This window comes from Colletotrichum higginsianum (genome assembly GCF_001672515.1).
Source record: "Colletotrichum higginsianum IMI 349063 chromosome 7 map unlocalized unitig_7, whole genome shotgun sequence".
NCBI classification, from domain to species: domain Eukaryota; kingdom Fungi; phylum Ascomycota; class Sordariomycetes; order Glomerellales; family Glomerellaceae; genus Colletotrichum; species Colletotrichum higginsianum.
Window position 1 is genome coordinate 2578304 of NW_017263917.1, and position 17657 is coordinate 2595960.

Consider the following 17657-nt stretch of genomic DNA (forward strand, 5'->3'; position numbering starts at 1 on the left):
CAACGTGTCGACATATTGTGCTCCTCGTGAGAGACATCGAATTACTCCTTTGGGATGGGCTGAGTAGCGGAGGTTTCCAGGCAGGATTGCATTAGCCCCCCCCCCTTCTCTCCAAGCCTTCGCACAGCGGGTTAGTAATGGTGAACCTCTAAATGTAGGCTGGTAATTGCTATCTGGGATACGATAGGTTGGAGAACCCGATTGAGGCTGGCTGGCGCCCGTTGAGTAGACGGCCCGACATGCGTGTCCCGCATCAACACCTCGCTAGCGCTCACCGTCTCGCCAGTTGACTGGACGCCTTGTCTCACTAAGGGGATGCAGTGAGTACACTACAGTATCATGCAGCGCGTAGCGAGCGGGGTTCACCGTAGGAATGCCCGAGTGAAGAAAATCGTAGGTCTTTTGTTGGGCGGAGTATTGGAGAGAAGGTCGAGAATCGCCAGCCTCAAGCATCAAAGCATCACGGGACCGGGACTCTCTCGTCAGTACAATCAGGCACATCGGGCGGATGAGCGAATGTCTTCCTCCTCCCCCCCGGCCCCTCTTTTGGTGAAGGGGGGCTTCTTGCATGTGATACAACATTCCGAACCCTTTCAAGCGCTGCGTCATGTGTTGGAATCGGTGGCCCTACCTTAGCCATAGACGGGTGGTAGCACAAAGGATTGCCGGCGCGTTTCTATGCCAGATCTGAGGTGTAGGCAATTTCGTGTTTTCCAGCAGCTCCAACTTTACTACAGTAGAGGAAAGTGGCCGTTGGACGCGTTCTGTTCGTTCCATGCTAGGATAATTGTGAAAAAGACATGGTATAGAAAACATACCAAAACAGTGTTCTTACACCACATACCTAGCCAGGCGTAGATATCAAAAATTACTTTTACTAGAATGATAGAGAGCTTATTAAATCTATAGAAGAGGTTGTTGCAGCCAAATGCAGTAACTTTAAACACCTTAGTAAGACTAGCAGCTATATCATAGTAATAAGCAACTACGGTCCATACACACTAGGATTCGAACTTGCCCAGGAATAACTTGATTTGTTCAGGGAAGTGAATTGCAAAGGTAGGTGAAAAGTATGTAATTAGTTAAAGCTATGCTTTACAATAGACTTGGAAGTGCGTCTTGTCGTCTAGAGAGCAGTTGCTACGAGTACCTAGAAAGCTGACAGAATCAACATCACATCAGTTTCACCATGACAGTTTCTAGATCCTGTAAAACCTCCTCGGCAGAGTCGTAGCCCAGCTCCCAACACTTCTCGACTATGTGGGTGCAGATGTGCTTCTCCTCTGGGAATTCGTTCGACCGAAAACGCCGCTCAACTTCCTCATCATCACCTTCATTGTGCCCTGTAATTTGAGGGAACGGTTCGTGCCCGACCATCAAGAAGAAGATGGTTGTGCCGAATCCGAACAGATCTGTTTGGACATCGGCATGGTTTGCGGTTTGTCGAGGGCAGTAGTACTGAGCCTGCTCCTGAGAGCCACCCTCTAGGAGGGTCTCGCCTCCAGTCGATATTAGACGACCCTGAAAGTCGGCAAGCTTGACCTTGAGATTGTCATCGAGCAGTATGTTGCGGTGTCGGATGTCGCAATGCAGTACGTGGTGGGTGTGGCAGTGGATCAACGCCTTGCATATCTCGATACACCACTGTAGGCGACAAGTCTGTGGCATGTGTGGATGGTTGGCGACATAATCGAAGACATTGCCATTCGTCGCCCGTTCAAGCACAAGAAGTCCATCCTCGCGAAGGCCTCGTGACCTGATGATGTGCTCGTGTTCCCCAACCTGCTCGTAAAGCTTGCTTTCGACCAACAAGTTGTTTCTAGCTTCTTCTGGGTCGAGTAAGCCGATTTCGTTGGGATACTTGAGGACTGTGTGATCGTCGAGCTCGCCAACCCAGAAAGTTGCTCCTCGGCCGATAATTCTCTTGACACCCGCTAGTAGGTACGGCTTCACCTCAATCCATTCGTCCATATTTTGGGTTCAGAACAGGTGCGGGAACGGCGGAGGCTGTTGAATGAACACCGATAAATGGGCTGCTTGATAGGTGAGGGATGTTGAGCACCAGAGGCAGATCTCAACCCGAGGGGTCCATGGCATTTTGAGCTATCTATCCATGCGTAGTGTCTCGATGCAATGACTAAGCCGAACCCGAAATGTGTCAGCCAAAAAGCAAGTCACTCACTGTCTGGTAATGACAGTGGTTGATTTGCGTACCTGATACAGAGCACAGATAGATACCTATGCTACCTAGGTAGCAATCCCCTTGATCATCACGTGAGTTACGCTACAGTTCTTCCTCTTAGAGGAGTCACCCTAATTGTTGTAGTTCCTGTATATATCCTTTCATGCAGCCGCCAGGTGCCCTGTAGGGTGCCACCTAATCCTGTAATAGCTAATAGTTTGCAACAGGTAGGTTACAGAAAAGGAAGTGTCTAACAAAGAAGACTTGGATATTGACAGCACCGCGCTTTTGCCTTGCAGAAGAAATACTCAGCAGGGGCTAAGAGCACGTTGACATATTTCAATAGGTAGCAGGTAGTATATGTATTTACTGATACCTATCTAACTAAGATATCCACAGGTCATGTGTTCTTTAGCAACGGACGGAGCTGAACTTGTCGTTCCAGTTGGTAGGAACCGTGTTCTGCCTTCCGCTGGTCGTCCAGGCGCCACCTCCACAGCTTCCGTGTCTGTTGTAGTGCATATTTGTTAGAGATGTACTACATGCAGAAAAGTAAAAGAGAAAGGGTAAGCTAAAAGGAACAGGAACGTACTCATAGAAGGTGCACGTAGCAGCGCCCGTGTCGACCGAACTAACTTGGTCGTTCCAGCCACCCGGGAAGTTTGCTACAGCACGTTAGCCCGTTGAAGTCGAAGATAAGCATGAACCCAGAAACCTACTACACCCATTGACGTCAATCGTCACGCAGTCTCCCTTGGTCTGGAGTTTGCAGATTTCAACGTTGACAGCGCTGGCGAGGCCCAGCAGCGCGACAGCTACAACTGCGAGTGACTTCATGTTTGCTTGCGAGGAGAAAAAAGTGAGACAAAAGTCTGGATTGGATGAAGACGGTATGTAAAAGAGGTGTGAATTGGGAGGCTCTATGAGGATGAAGAGACTGAATGTTGTTTTGGCTCATGGAAGGGGGGAAACCACGGGGATTTTATACTTGCGTCGTTGCTATAAGGGACACTGATCCTACGTCTAGACCGTTGGGTCTCTTGCTCCAGACTGTCGTCAGGCGTAATAGTTCGTTCATTGCAAACGCAGCCAAGACGTTGTTGTGAAGATAGAATCCGCCATCAGGCTGAATCCGTCTCGTCCTCCGTGGTTGTTTGCCACTAACTCCGGTCAGGCAAGTCGGGATAGGCCGCGGTTGCCACCTTCCTAAGGTTGACCTAGTAGAAGCAGCATTAGATTCCACCCGAAGACCGTCGGGCCTGACCCTAGCTTCAAGCAGAGACAACTCTACCCGGTCGTTGCAGCACTAAAGCAAACCATCGGCTAACCTCTGAGATGCAATGTAACACTACCATTCTAGGTTGGTTGGTGGGTAAAAGGCAGGCAACCAAGCAAGTCTTCCGATAGGATAAGCTCAAATGCTTGCCTTACCCTAGCTAGCTCTATACCCCGCAGAGTTGACAAGTATATGGTTTTCAACAACAGAGTGCCAACGGACGTAGAGATGCTAAACTTCTTGCAGACTGTCTGCCCGGATATCATGCAAGTATCCGCCAACGCCTGGCCTCGGGGTATGCAGCAAGCCTAGCGGCAATAAGTACAGAAATACGAGATAGACAAGAAGTTCTGCTTGGGCATCGCGATCCACATATGCTATCAGGTGAAGGCATCACAGGACTGATGATATCCACTCCAGGCGTCCAAAGAAAAGCAAGAAACCCCAAGGAGACAGGTGATGAGCAGTATTGCCTATTCTCCCCACCCGAAAGCAAAACCTCCTGTAACATACCTGTCATGAAATCGCTTCTCTGCAAGGGTGTAACAGTATCCGCAATGCAAATGCCGCATTGAACTCAGCCAAGGGACCACCCGTCGCCACTCGACGACATCCATAGCATGAGAGACAAGCAAGGCTCCACACCACCATGCGTTTGAATCAATCATAGTTGGACTTTCTGCTGTCCGCAACAGTAGCATCACCCTAACATGTACGTGCGTTGTGCCCCAAACTATTGTAGTCACATCATGTTCACGCGCTCTTTTCTGCCCGGTTCGGGAGGCTGTTTAGCGGGGGGCTCTCGGGCTGGGGGTCGATTTAAGGAACAAGATCGTCAGAGGCAGGGCCAGGGCTCACCGGGGGCTCAGTGTTGAAGGCATGAGAGAATTTTGTTTGAAGAGAGAGAGAGGGGGGAGGGGGGAAGGGAGAGGGAGAGGGCACGAGAGAGCGGGGGGTAATTTCTACAACCCTATTCCTTCTTCCATCAACAGAATCTACCCCTTGTTGGATTTAGTTAGACTGACTAGGGTAGTTGTAATAGGCTAATTATGTGTATATGAGATACAATATCTTTGTAACCATTCTGAGCGTTGAATGCACCTTGCCGCCCAAGTAGGCCTTTAACAACCCTACAAAGCTCACTGACTAAGACAAAGCCTGCAGCAGGCTCTTCACTGCCGCCAAGCAGCCAGCCAAGCAAGCTATCAAGGCCTATCACTCAGGGCCTCTAGAGTGTCACTTGCATGAGTTACACCCTCTAATTCAATAGCTGAATTATGCGTCTAATAAGTATTGTATGTATAACTTGAAAGACACCCACAGGGAAAATGCGTCCATCATGGAACAACCCACTTTTAGGTGGCAAGATCTATCCAGTTGATGCTAAGGTACGTTGCCAAGGCAGTTCCTCTTAAGGTCGCACACTATCTACTTGATGCTTCCAACATTGCCTGAGCGTGGCTACGCAACTGTCAGGTTGGCGCCACTGTCCACCTGTCACGTACATGGCTGTGGCCACCACTTTTGACTGATCTGGCCGGTGCGGTTGGTGCTTGCGACGACGACATAACCAGCTCGCCATGCCGTCAGCGACCGCTTGCAAGCCCATGCCAGGAGTTTTTCGCCAACAGTCAACAGGTTATAGACACAAGGAGGGGAGAGAGTACAGAGGATAGCTACAGGAAGCTTTCAATTTGTGCCATTGTCTTCAGTCCGTCCAGGCATTTTTAGATCATCCCAGCCTTTTTTTCAAAGAATTTCAATTATACTTATGTTCAAGCCTAACTTAGATGACTTTCACTTATGTTATCATACCTTTAATTACAGAGGAGGGGTACATATTCTACAAATCCTTTCCTTCTTTTATAATTAGTTCTAGGGAGGAGAGATTACTTGGAGGTTTATTTATATATCCCATGCATACAAAACAAGTTGAGAGCGAAAAGGAATAGAAGAAATGATAAATGATACCTCTGTACAAAGCGTCCTTCTATGTCCTGTAATCCCAGCGATGTGACGTATCTTGCAAGGAAACACCGCATACCTTGGAGCCCAGGTACTTGAGTCCAAGTTGGCTTTACTTTGTTGAACTGGGCTCGCGTGCGCAGACCAGTGAATCTCTGTACTTAGGTTTACAAGATAGGCCTGAGTTGGGATGCATAAAGAGGAGATTGTGGACAAGGAGAAACAAAGTTACTGAAATGCTGCCAGATCTGCTGGGTCCAAGGCGCAACTGGTCAGTCAGAATCGGATACATGTGGAATCCGGTTCACCAACACTCTCACCGGATGTGTAGAGCATACACTCTTGCCATTGACAAGATTGCTCCCAGCTCCTCATTGTTGTTCGGATTCCCTGTGTCAGCCATGTCCTATGCACGCCTGCAGACAACGTTCCAAACTCCTCCAAATCATTCCTCGACGCATAGCATCCAGTATCGCCTTTTGTTTTGATGGTTTTTGCGACGACTTAAATTTAGCTCCAAGAACTTGTTTTCTCTGTTAGCGCGGGGCCATGCGTTGTGTAGACGATTAGATCCACCCGGTAATGTAATTGTCGAGAAGAGGGAGAAAGGGTGAGTTCGAGAGAGACGAGGAGGGAGTGTCGGGGAGCGGGCTGGTACCTTGTCAAATGCCAATTCACAGAAAATATGGCAAGAACCAAATGTTCCAGCTTCTATCGAAGGAGCATATAAGAACGGCAATGTTTTCTTTAGGAAAAGATGTCGGTGATTTTTGTCTTCGAGTCCTTCATCATTAGTCTCGGAGATCCTCTAGGCTTCCTCGCCCACCCAAAGACAAAGGATACAAGCACACCGCCCGGCTAAGAAATCTAAACCGCACCTAGGTATCAGAGAAATTTCAGCCCAGGTCTCTCTCAAGCGCAGCAAGAGTAATTAGCAGCCTCCTCCCCCGGCCCCAGGTGCAGACTTCGGAAGAATTAATAAGAGACTAAGATTATGCAGGATGACCCGACAAAGGCCCGGTAAACCACCCTTGTCCACAATTGTCAGAAAACAGACTATATACAAGTCTCTGGCTACAGAGGGTTGCTGAGATATTGCTGGTCTAGACACCAAAGGTAACTAAGAGTTAGATTTTCTAGTATCTCATGTTCGTGAAGATGCCGCGAGAGTCGAAGGTATTGATTGCCTTGAGGGTTCTACCTCCATTTTTCTACCGTGATGTCTTTGTGCCGTCATCAGTCTATAAATTTCACTTGATATTTCTACATACTACATGGTGCTTCAATATGTCCAAGAGTGAGAATGTTGGACTAGTAATACGACTTTGTCAGCAAATCTACACAGAAAGCGCTCCTAGGAGTTGACGTATCCACCACCAAGCACCAGTCTCGATAACAGCACCACAACTATGACATAACAGGCTAACTGGAACACAGACAGATAGACAGAGATAGGCGCCCGCCGGTTGGCTCATGCAGCCAAGAATTCCTGTGAGACCCCACAACGCCCGGGGATGCCCTGGCTGATGAGGGACGGTGGCGCAGCAGCTCTCCCTTGTCCCTTTTGCTCTGAGGATTGACGAATAACGCAACGTCGCTGCGTCACAGGGGGCTGGCGGCACAGCCAAACAGCTTCCCGAACGGCTCCAGCTTGTATGGTCACTGGTGTTGAACCCCCGGCCTCCCTCCCCGAACGCGTCTCCAAGCATCCCCCCTCGTTCCGCCCGCGTACGACGACCTTTAGGCAACAGCTAAACGGCACAGCTAAACCCGGTTTGTCCGTCACGGTGCTTGTAGCTAGCTATGAAGGTAGGTAGGTAGCTTAGCTATGTCGAGCTATCTGGCCTGAGGCTTGAGACTCCCCCGCCGCTCAGCTTACTCTTGACTGCCGCCAGCTTTCCAACAACCTCATATCAAGGGACCCATCATCTATCTCACTCCACCCCAAACCTCTTGTCTCCTCTAGACTTCAAGACTCGAACACACAAACACAGAAGACGGACACGATGCCCCATCCACCCATGCCTCGCCACGACATCTGGAGCCCGGACGCGTTCCGGAACCCGGCGTTCGTGCCCCCATCGGCCGCGGCAAGCCTCCCCCGCCGCACGCATCCTCACATCAGCGCACCTCCTCCTCCTCCTCCTCCGCCTCCCTCCCGTCTTACACCTCACAAGTCGGAGCCCGGCAACGGCGGCGGCGGCGGCGGTGATGGCGTCACCAAGGAGTTCTTCAAACACAGCAGCGCGAAGCGCGTCAACACGGACGCCGTCATCACTAAGGCCCTCAAGGAGCAGTACCCGCACCTCGAGCTCGTCGTCGTGCCCGAGATGCTCGGCTACGGTAACGACTGCAACCTACTCGGCTTTGCCCAGGCCGGCAACGCCACCTTCGAGCCCGTCGAGGACGTGGGCGGCGCGCTGCCCTCGTCGCTCGAGTGGCTCGTCTACCTGCCGCCCGCCCGCCGCCTGGACGGCGACCGCGGAGGCCTCGCCAACGCGCCCATCTACGGCAAATACCTCTACAAGTGGCAGGGCCACGAGTTCATTGTCTACCTCGTCGACGGCCGCGACGGCACCGGCGCCTACCCGCCCATCAAGAACTACTACGTCCTGGCCGCCGACTCGTACTACGCCGACCAGCTCGTGCTCGCCGCCGGCAAGTGGAGCAGCGACCTGCACGAGGAGGTCTGGGTCTACGACGAGGGCTACTGGCAGAAGAGCCGCGAGCTGTTCGAGAGCATCCGCAACGCCTCCTGGGACAGCGTCATCCTCGACGAAGACATGAAGCAGGCCCTCGTCGAGGACCACCTGTCCTTCTTCAACTCGCGCGACACGTACCAGAACCTGCGCGTGCCGTGGAAGCGCGGCCTCATCTACTACGGCCCGCCGGGCAACGGCAAGACCATCTCCATCAAGGCCACCATGAACATGCTGTACGGCCGCGGCATCCCGACCCTGTACGTGCGGACCCTGGTGTCGTACATGGGGCCCGAGTACTCCATCAAGCAGATCTTTGGCAAGGCCCGCGAGTACGCCCCCTGCTACCTCGTGCTGGAGGACCTCGACACCATCATCTCCGAGGGCGTCCGGAGTTACTTCCTCAACGAGATGGACGGCCTCAAGTCCAACGACGGCATCTTCATCATCGGCAGCACGAACCACCTGGACCGTCTCGACCCGGGCATTGCTGTGAGTTTCCTCCCTCCCGTCCTCCGCCCCCCCCCCTTCTCCCTCTTCCCGATGACCATGAACCAGGACAACAGTGGTTGGTGACAGACAGGCAACTAACCATATCATCAGAAACGCCCGTCGCGCTTCGACCGCAAGTACCTCTTCCCGGACCCCAACCTCGAGCAGCGCGTCGCCTACTGCCACTTCTGGCAGAAGAAATTGCGGTCCAACAAGGACATCGAGTTCCCCGACAAGCTATGCGACGCCGTGGCCGGCATCACGGACAAGTTCAGCTTCGCCTACATCCAGGAGGCCTTCGTTGCCGCCCTGCTCGCCATCGCGCGCCAGTCGGACGGCAGCAGCGGCGGCAAGAAGCGCGAGAGCGCCCGGCCGGCGCTGACGGAGCAGCTCGACGACGACTGGCTCGGCGTCGTGGACGCGTCCGGGGACGAGGACCTGAAGAAGCTTGTGCTGTGGGTCGAGATCAAGAAGCAGATCGAGATCCTGCGCGAGGGCATGGAGCAGGAGACGGCCACCTCGGCCTGATGCTGATGTGTTTTTTTTTTTTGAAATGGTCTAGGCTTTGGTGATGATGGTCATCCATGAGGCATGACAACGGCACCATGTGAACTGAAGTGTATGATAGTATGGTAATGGATAATGAAAACGAATGATCAAACGATTCGGAACCGCGGATGTCTTATGAAGGGTACGGTGTCACAATCCGGATGAGAGGGCCGATACACCCGCAGGGCCAAATGACGAGGCGCCCCCGTAGGTGATCAGCCGGCTGGAGGAAGAATAACTCGATGCGCAGCACAACCGAGAGAACTAGAAGCTCCGAGGCCGGGTCGAACTGGGACTTCAGCCGCTGGACCAGGCCGTTAAATCCCTCAAGCGGGCGAAACGCCCAGCGTCATATCGGCTACGTCGGATGCGAGGAGGGAGAGGTAGATGAGGAAGTTGCCGCAGAGGACGAGTTGCGAGCGTGTGTCTGGACGATTTGGTCTGTCAGCCTGCGCCGTCCAGAAACCAAGAAACAGTGAAGACTCATGACGGCCCCAGAAGCCCCTCGGGTCATGGGCCGTGATGCTGCCCACAACGCCCGAGAAACTCTCAACTCGACCATGGTGTCGCAGAAGCTGGACGACAGGTCGGCCTCTGCGGTCTTGTTGGCGGGCTCAGGAGTACTTTTCGCGTTGGCTACTAGACGGATTCCATGGAAAAACCGGGTCGGACAGACACTTGCTGTTGTTGGAAGACTCCAGGACGTTGACTGGCGGTAATAACGAAAGGTTCTGGGGCAGCAGCATCTGCCAGACACGGAGTTTTTCTTGTCGGACAATTAGACGCTAGCAACGCTCCGTTTGCCCAGTACGTGGCGGCGGAAGATGCAGACGAGGAACTTGATTGGTCCTAGATGCGTGAACTATAATGTACGGATAATGAGTCTGACGACAGCTTATTAGCTACAGAGGCTCAACGAACGAAGAGCCGGCTGATCTTGACCATCTAGAGAAACCAAGCTGTATTTTTCCGGCAGGAGACTAATGGTCGCTTCGTTGTCAGGCTCCCGCTTAGTTAAACTCTCGAAGCTGAGAAAAAAATAACTGTTTTGGTAATGTGGCACTTCTTGAGCCTTATTGTTGCATGTACATTGGTGACCTGACTGGGTTGAAACGGAGTTGAAATTTGAGGTATTTGTTCGCTAATGAGACGACGGAACGAGTTGGAAACCTTTTATCTGCCCAAGATTCCGACAGATGTACCACTAACAAAGAGACGTCCCGCCCTCTGCTATCTCTATATAAACCGTATCTGTAAGAAATTCTGTGAGAAGTCTGACCATGTTTACGAATTTGGTGAGAGCGAGCTGGGGGATAAGACAGGAACTAGGATGGGAGAGATCCTAACTTACACCAAGCTGTCTATGAATCTGCTGCTTTCAAATGTTCAACTCTCACTCGGCATGAGGACACTCCGAACGAGGCGAGACGGACACTTAGCAGACGCAGTTACCAGGGATGCACGGAACGATTTCACGTCCACACTGCTAAGTCAGCTCACTTCTTTTAAAGAAAGAATTCATCTGTACCTTGATGGCACATTCTTGGGCCTCGCCAATCGTGCACAAAGTGCTCTGGGGTGCGGCCATAGCGGCCGAGACGACAGCGAGGACGACAAGAAAGTTGAGCTGCATGATCAATGTTTTTGAGGAGCGTCCAGAGGAACGATCGCGGATGAGTACGCCAAGTAGAGGTAGGATGTCTTTGTCTGTCTGTTTAACTTAGAAACCAAGAATAGGTAGATCTGCTTTAGCTGAATAACAGAAATGCCTCTCCAGAAGACTCGCTTTATACCTAGGGATCAGCTCCTCTGCTTGTATGGAGACCTGTTGAATAGCTTCGGTTCCTTCTTTATTTACATGAAACCTTGATGTATAGTAATCACCAAATTTCGAGTTAAACTTTAGTGGTTGAGACTAACGCGGCTCCTCTGTGACATCGCCCGTTTCGTAGCCTGGACGAGCATTCTTCACCAGCTGCCTAACCCCAACATCCTGAATATGTGATCTTTGAGTAGGGTTTGAATCAATCTACACAATCTCACAAAAACCTCCACGCAGCCTACTGCTTAGGAGAAAGCCCGAAGCAGTCTCTGCGCGGATGGCCAGAGCAACCATCCAAACAGCGTCGATATGCAATATCTCTGGTAAGAGCTCTTCGTATGCCTGTACCCACCAACCTGACAAAACTGGTAATCTGATTTTGATTGCCATGCTGAAAGATTACTGAACAAATCTTACTCAAACGCTCCTTTCGCTACTCTATGTTGGTGGGACTGATACGGGGCACCGGAAGACAGGGGTAAAGCACCGAGCCATGACTCGAAAACTCCATAACCAAGGATGGTCTAGTAGCGTAAGAACGTTGTGATTATGCTTATGTATGTGTAGATGTTGGGTTTAGATGACAGAAGTTTGTACGAAAAGCATCAGAAATGGGATGACGCCCTTTTCGACGACCCCCGTACTTCTCTCTCCACGCTGATGTCGCCGTCAAGAACGCTGGGTCTCACTAGGACCGGCGCGCGTCACTGTTGTAACTCTCAACGACAGGCTGTTTAGAGGTTTGCCACGCTTACTCGCTGCCACCCTGGCAAGTCGACTGACTCCAACACTCATAAAGAGGACAGTGATCGCCAAGAACACTGAAAACTGGGCTTGTATGACCTTGGATAATTTCGGCCTGGACAAGGGGGGTGCCGAAACGATACTCGTTGACATACTATTCGTTGCTTTGATGGCCCGAAGTAACTCTACGTATCTGAGAGACTGACTCCGGCGCATACCCAGGCAACGTCTTTGACTCGCTGGACCGGCTCGTGCAAGGCTGAACAGACTACTGCCTGACCGTTAGCCGCTGCTGCTGGAATAGGGCAATAGCCTCAGCGGCTGCCACAGCCTGAGCCCCCGCGACAGCCCGAGCCCCCAGACATACGGGCGCAAAAGATGGGACCGGCGACATTCTAATGGACCGGAACCCCGCCGAACCGGCCAGGTCGACGGCGTTTTAGCCCAGCCCGAATGCAACTGCTCCGTCTATAAGGGCAGACCGCGGCCAAAGGCCTGTATGGTCTACGTCCTCCCATTTGTAAGACATCAGATTCACTGAACTAACATGCCACCTCACTCTGCCAAAGGCCATCGACAACAAACGTACAACCCGTCAGACTAACTGATTTAACTACGCAGGTCGTGCTTAGTGGTGGGACAGAGACGATGTTGTAACGCGTAGATAAAAAGGGCCCCTTCTTCCAGCTTGAGTCGATCTTAAAACTCGGTCTAAGGCGTAGATAGCTTCGGGATGGGCGTAAATACCCTTCTCGTTTCCTGTACCTCTATTTCATAGAATAGGCGCTTCTGGAATACCTCTTCTCTGCCCTCAAGAACGCTGAGGGCACCGAGACTGGGTGGGACGTCATTTGCGTGGGGTAATAGACGGGCGGCAGAGCCGAGAAGTGTCACTGAAGAGTTTGATTGTGATTGTTGAGCGTGTTTCACGCTCGGGTATACCAAACTGTTTAGTTCCGAGGACGGTCTACATGCTTGAACAGGGGTTGTTCCTGAATCATCCAGTCACAATCATGGAACAACGCATAACACGGGTATGCGGAACGGATTATTCTTCGGCAGCCTGAGAAGACGGCATCTATGGAAGCAGAATCATTGATCAAGTCTTTTGCCACAGAATTTCCTTCCGGCTGAATGTTTTCTATCTTTCTCTCCCTCATTGTTCTCCTGTTATTCGAGACCCAGCCTTTGATAGATGCCCATCGTCGGTACGACTGTCTATCGGCCGGCCAGAGACCTAAGTATTGTAGAAACACTCGACGGATCTCTTCAGAACGCCCTGGAAGATTCAACGTTAGCCTGGACCTCATCAAACCAAATCTTGTAAGACAAAGACCTACCTCGCCCGGTGTGACGCTGCGAACGTCGCAGTACGGGTTGTCCGGGTTCTGCTCGTCCTTGATGTTGATCATGGCCCACTTGAGGACTCTACCGAGCCTCTTGGACTCGAGCTCGATCTGCTGCGGCGCCGTCACGAACTTGACCTCGAGCCGGCCGCCCTCCTGGTCCTCAACCACGACCTTGCTCGGCAGGTCGACGGGACTGCCGCCGCCGCCGCCGTCGCGCTGGCTGACGAGGATCGTCTCCCTGACACCGCCCCCGGCGGTATCGGTGATCTCGTACACGGTGATGACGGCCGTGTGGTTCGTCTTCTTGTCGGCGCCGAAGGACATGTCCTGGCTGATGCGGACGACGCGCTTGGATGGCCCGTAGCTCGGGGTCGGGAGAAGCTTCGTCGCCTCGCTGGCTGGGACGCGGGATATGACGGGCCCGCCGGACACGTAACTGGGCTTGTTCGTGGCAGCGGACGGCGTGGGGTCGGCCCAGTTCGTGGCTGTGACTTCAGCGGTGGCGGTGACCCAGGCCGTGGCCTTTGCCTTGGACGACGAGGAAGAGGAACTGGTGGCGGGGAGAGCATTCGTGTTAGTTGAGACGCCGCTGGTTCGAGTACTGTTGCTGGGGAATCCGGCAGGAGGAACAAAAGCCGTCGAAGACGAGTTCCTGGTGGCTGCAGAGGTAGGAGACAACTTGTTAGTAGCACCGCCGGACGCAGAACCAGAGGCCGAGCCCGAACCGCCAGACGCCGCGAGAGAAGACCGAGCCGCCGGAGCAGAGGGCATCGGGCACGATCCGCCGCCGCCGCCCTTATCATTACGGGCCGTCACGGTGCCCGGGAGACACCACGACTCCTCAAAGATGAGGAACTTCTCGTACCACACGCGGATCGTCGGCTTGCGGATCTCGGTGCCGTCCGCCAGCGTCTCGACGACGTGGGCCGGGTGGTACTGCCAGTGCAGCAGGCCGTAGGGGGGCGTGTACATGTCCATCGGGTTCAACGGCCGCCGTTCCTCGACGTAGGCGGGCCAGTAGGAGGGCCCCTTGACGTAGATGTTGTTGCGGATCTTGTCGCGCGGGAAGCCGAGGTTGCCAGCAATAAAATCGGCCCAGCGGTCCACGAGCGCCGCGTGCCGGGGGTCGAAGTCGCCGTAGTTGGGCGGGATCTGCGAGCTGCCCGAGAAGGCCATGGACGAGGGCACGTGGAGGATGACGGCGAGCGTGTCCTCCTGCTTGTTGGCGAAGATGTCCGTCGAGTCCTCGAGCTGGTCGATGCCGACGTACCCGCCGATGCGGTCGCCCGAGCCGCGCTTGAGGAACCGCAGGATGCCCTCCTCGAACTCCTCGGCCCAGTCAAGGGCCGTCGGATTGTGGGTGCCCTTGTGGAAGTTGGGGATCTCCCAGACGTGGCTCGTGTAGATGCCCCTCTTGGTGACGATGACGATGCCGCTGCAGCCCCAGAAGGGCCCCGTCGCGCCGGCGAGCCCCTGGTCCTTGAACTCGTCGGCGTGCATGGTCGAGTAGCCCATCTCGAGGCGCTCGCCGTCCTGCGTGAGCCGGGGCGCCGTGAGGCCGTCGCAGTAGTGGTAGACGTACCTCCACATGCGATCCCACCAGTTCTGCGGGCCCTGCGGCCACGTCTCGGGGCGTGTAAGTCCCTGGGGGCCGTTGAGGAGTTCCGGATCCGGGTCGGGATTCCAAGGGATGAAGCCGTGTTGACGGGCGACGATCCCCTTGGCTCCCGTCTTCTCCTTGCCGCAGTCAAGACAGGGGGACTCTCGGTCTCCGCAGAAGTGCTCGACGGGGGTCGGAGTGGATGAGTGCGTGGTGAAGGTTGTCGTCGTAGTCGTGTCGAGCGTCCTGCTGCAGACGACAGTTGGCTTACAGGTGGCCGTGTTGCAGGAGGTGGTGAAGCTGGTCGACGAGCCGGTTGTCGTGACGGGACTGACGAAACAGTGCTGATCACAGTGAGGCGAGATGGTCGTGGATGCGGTGCAAGAAACCTCAGATGAGGAAGATGTCGGCGTCTCCGAGGGTTCGGGATCATCCTCGGGATCCTCAGGGTCGGTAGGGTCATCGGGTCTCACCTTGCGCGGCTTTCCCCTGGGTTTCCTCGGTGGAGGCTGTTTTTGTATTGCACCGTCAGCTTAGTCTATTTCCCAAGGCACGATACGAGCTATCAACTTGGACTGACCTTTGCCCACGGGAAGCCGAGGGGTCCCGGGCCATTGATGCCGCCGCAGGAGAGGAACGGGATGAGGCACTTGGGTGCACAAAGCAGCTGGCCACCGCCGCAGAACCACACGGGGAAGATGGTGGGCCAGGCGTTGCCGTCGCGTGTCGTCGTCTTGGTGACCTCGGTCGAAGTCCAGGTGACGGTGGTCTTTGGGTCGACGCCAGGAGGAGGATCGATGGTGGCAGTCATGAAGACCGTGGCGTAGTCTTGGTCCTCGGACGACGTGGACTTGGGACTACCTGTCTCGCTGCTTCCGGGGTCAGCAGTTGCCGAGGGCGAAGCAGACTTGCCGTTGGATGAGGCGGCGCTGGTTGACGATATGCCGCTGTCTTGCGTGCTGCCCGGAGAGGCCTTGGTCGACTTGTCATTACCACTGCTGGTGTCGTCATGACCTTTCTTGGTGGACGTTTTGCTGCTATCGTCATGCCCCGTGGCCTCTGCCGTCTTGCTTCTGTTGCTGTCAGAAGCCTCGGGCGCCTTGGTTGAATGCTTCTGGGTGCTGCCGCCGCTGGGAACAGAACGGGGCATGGATGAGGTCGTTACATCGCGATCAGTGCCCGATGGAGATGTCTGGGGCAAGTCGGTGCTGCTCCTAACGCCCTTTCCGGAACTAGGTGACAGAGACGGTTTATTGCCTGTGGCCTTGGTGCTACCAGAGGGGGGCGACTCGACTGGCTGGGCACCAGCGCTCGGGGTTGTTTCTTGACCAAGGGATGTGCTGACACGAGAAGTCTCGTCTGTACCACCTTCGGACAAAGATATCTGCAGGGTGAAAGTGCTGGACACGGCACTTCTGCTGAACTGGCCTCCCTGCGTAGAGGAAGTGATAGGCGAAGAGAGCGAAGCATTGAAGGAAGCATTCTCTGATTCAGCCGGCTGCTTGCTCTGAATTGGCTTTGAGAACAAGCTGGATACCGAATGCGAGACAGGGTGATTTGCAGTTGCGGTGATTACGCTGGAGAAGACAGGCGACTGACCGGTCCTGCTAGTGGGAACGCCCCCATATGAAGAGGGAATCAGGACTCCAGTGTTGACGGCAGTTGTGGTCCCATTCGAGAACGCAGTCAAGGTTCTAGAGTTGACCTTGGTGCTGTTCCAGTTGGTGGGACTGAATGAAACGCTAGGGTTGACGACGGTTGTGTTCCAGGGCCGCGTGAGACTACTTCCAGGACCTCTGGTAGCATTGACGTTGGTTGAAGTAGACGAAGCGGGAGTCTGGAGATTGATCGAAGAAGGCAGGTCTGAAGCACCACATGGGAGAGTGACGAGGATGTAGGTGGTCACGATGCTTGTGACAACTCGGCCCTGTCTACTCTCGGAGGCTGACATGGAGAGGGTAGTTCCGTCTGTAGTGGCAAGAGATGTCAGATCTCCAGAGGAGCCATCTCGCTTCTTGTGGTCTGGGTTATGGTCAAATGTTAGATGGATGCTAATGTTGAAAAGGATGATTCATGGTATTTTTCACCTTTGCCCCGACCCTGGCAGGTATTGATCAAAAGAGCGAAGATGGTCAGATGAAGGAGACTGCGACACAGTGCCTTGCAAAAAGACACGCGCGTACCCATCGCTGTTTTTGTGCCGTTTTCCAGTGTGATCAGGTCCTTGGTTGTGAGAGACTGACGTTGTTAGTTGACTTTGAACAAAACAAGAGCGCGATACTGTAGGAAGGAAGCCTTCAACAGGCTCAGTGGTGAACTGCAGAGAATAAATACCCAGAGACTTGAGTAGCAAAAGAAGAAGGGGAGGCCTAGACAAAGATAGGAGAGGAAATTCTCACCTACCCAGGCTTTTCGGTAAAAAGAATAAGAAAACAGTGAATACGCTCAACCAGCTTAAGCGACAGGGTCACAGCCAAGGGATTCCTTTGTTTTCTTGTCCCCTTGCTTGTGCGTGAGTGACTTGGGATGAGAATCACGTGAGATGAGAAGTTGAAGTTGACAAGAGGAAGGAAAGGGCCTGGAAGGAAAGTGGAAGAGGATCATGGCTGGGATGAAAACATTGACAAAGTCCAGAGACTGGATACTCTTGTATGCATAGAGAGCAATTGCTTAGTATAGGTAGCTTGTCTCTCTAAATCAGCAAACTTGCTATTATTATGCAAGTCAAGCAGAGCTAATAGGTAGAAGAGATAAGGTGTGTGTTCTGCCATTTCTTCAACTGGTGTTTAAACCTCTAAACCTCCAAACCTCTGTCATAAACAAGGCAACAATACAGTTACGCTCCCACTACTGAACACAGTCCAAGATAAGAAAATAACCGCCAGCATCGACACCTTGAAACCCACTTCCTGTACCTCTGAAGAGATGGTTGAGGGAAGTTGGATCAAGTAGTGACAATCGTCTGAAATGATTTTTGGG

General features: G+C 53.3%; 4 protein-coding genes across 4 annotated transcripts; 1 reads left to right on the top strand and 3 right to left on the bottom strand.

The window, feature by feature from the left end:
• Positions 1-1173: 1173 nt before the first annotated feature.
• On the bottom strand, positions 1174-1971 carry CH63R_10473 (Serine threonine protein kinase; the record flags this gene model as incomplete). The annotated part of the gene is made up of 1 exon (XM_018305447.1): positions 1174-1971. One exon carries the CDS (start codon positions 1969-1971, stop codon positions 1174-1176), a length of 798 nt encoding a protein of 265 aa, XP_018154871.1.
• Positions 1972-2593: 622 nt separating this feature from the next.
• Positions 2594-3019, bottom strand: CH63R_10474 (uncharacterized protein; the record flags this gene model as incomplete). Its single annotated transcript, XM_018305448.1, has 3 exons — positions 2594-2690; positions 2775-2847; positions 2902-3019. 3 exons carry the CDS (start codon positions 3017-3019, stop codon positions 2594-2596), a joined length of 288 nt encoding a protein of 95 aa, XP_018154872.1.
• Positions 3020-7429: 4410 nt separating this feature from the next.
• CH63R_10475 (ATPase) lies at positions 7430-9142 on the top strand (the record flags this gene model as incomplete). Its single annotated transcript, XM_018305449.1, has 2 exons — positions 7430-8614; positions 8726-9142. The coding sequence occupies 2 exons, from the start codon at positions 7430-7432 to the stop codon at positions 9140-9142; spliced, it is 1602 nt and encodes a 533-aa protein (XP_018154873.1).
• A 3824-nt stretch (positions 9143-12966) lies between these two features.
• On the bottom strand, positions 12967-16629 carry CH63R_10476 (uncharacterized protein; the record flags this gene model as incomplete). Its single annotated transcript, XM_018305450.1, has 3 exons — positions 12967-13008; positions 13070-15187; positions 15259-16629. 3 exons carry the CDS (start codon positions 16627-16629, stop codon positions 12967-12969), a joined length of 3531 nt encoding a protein of 1176 aa, XP_018154874.1.
• Positions 16630-17657: the final 1028 nt, after the last annotated feature.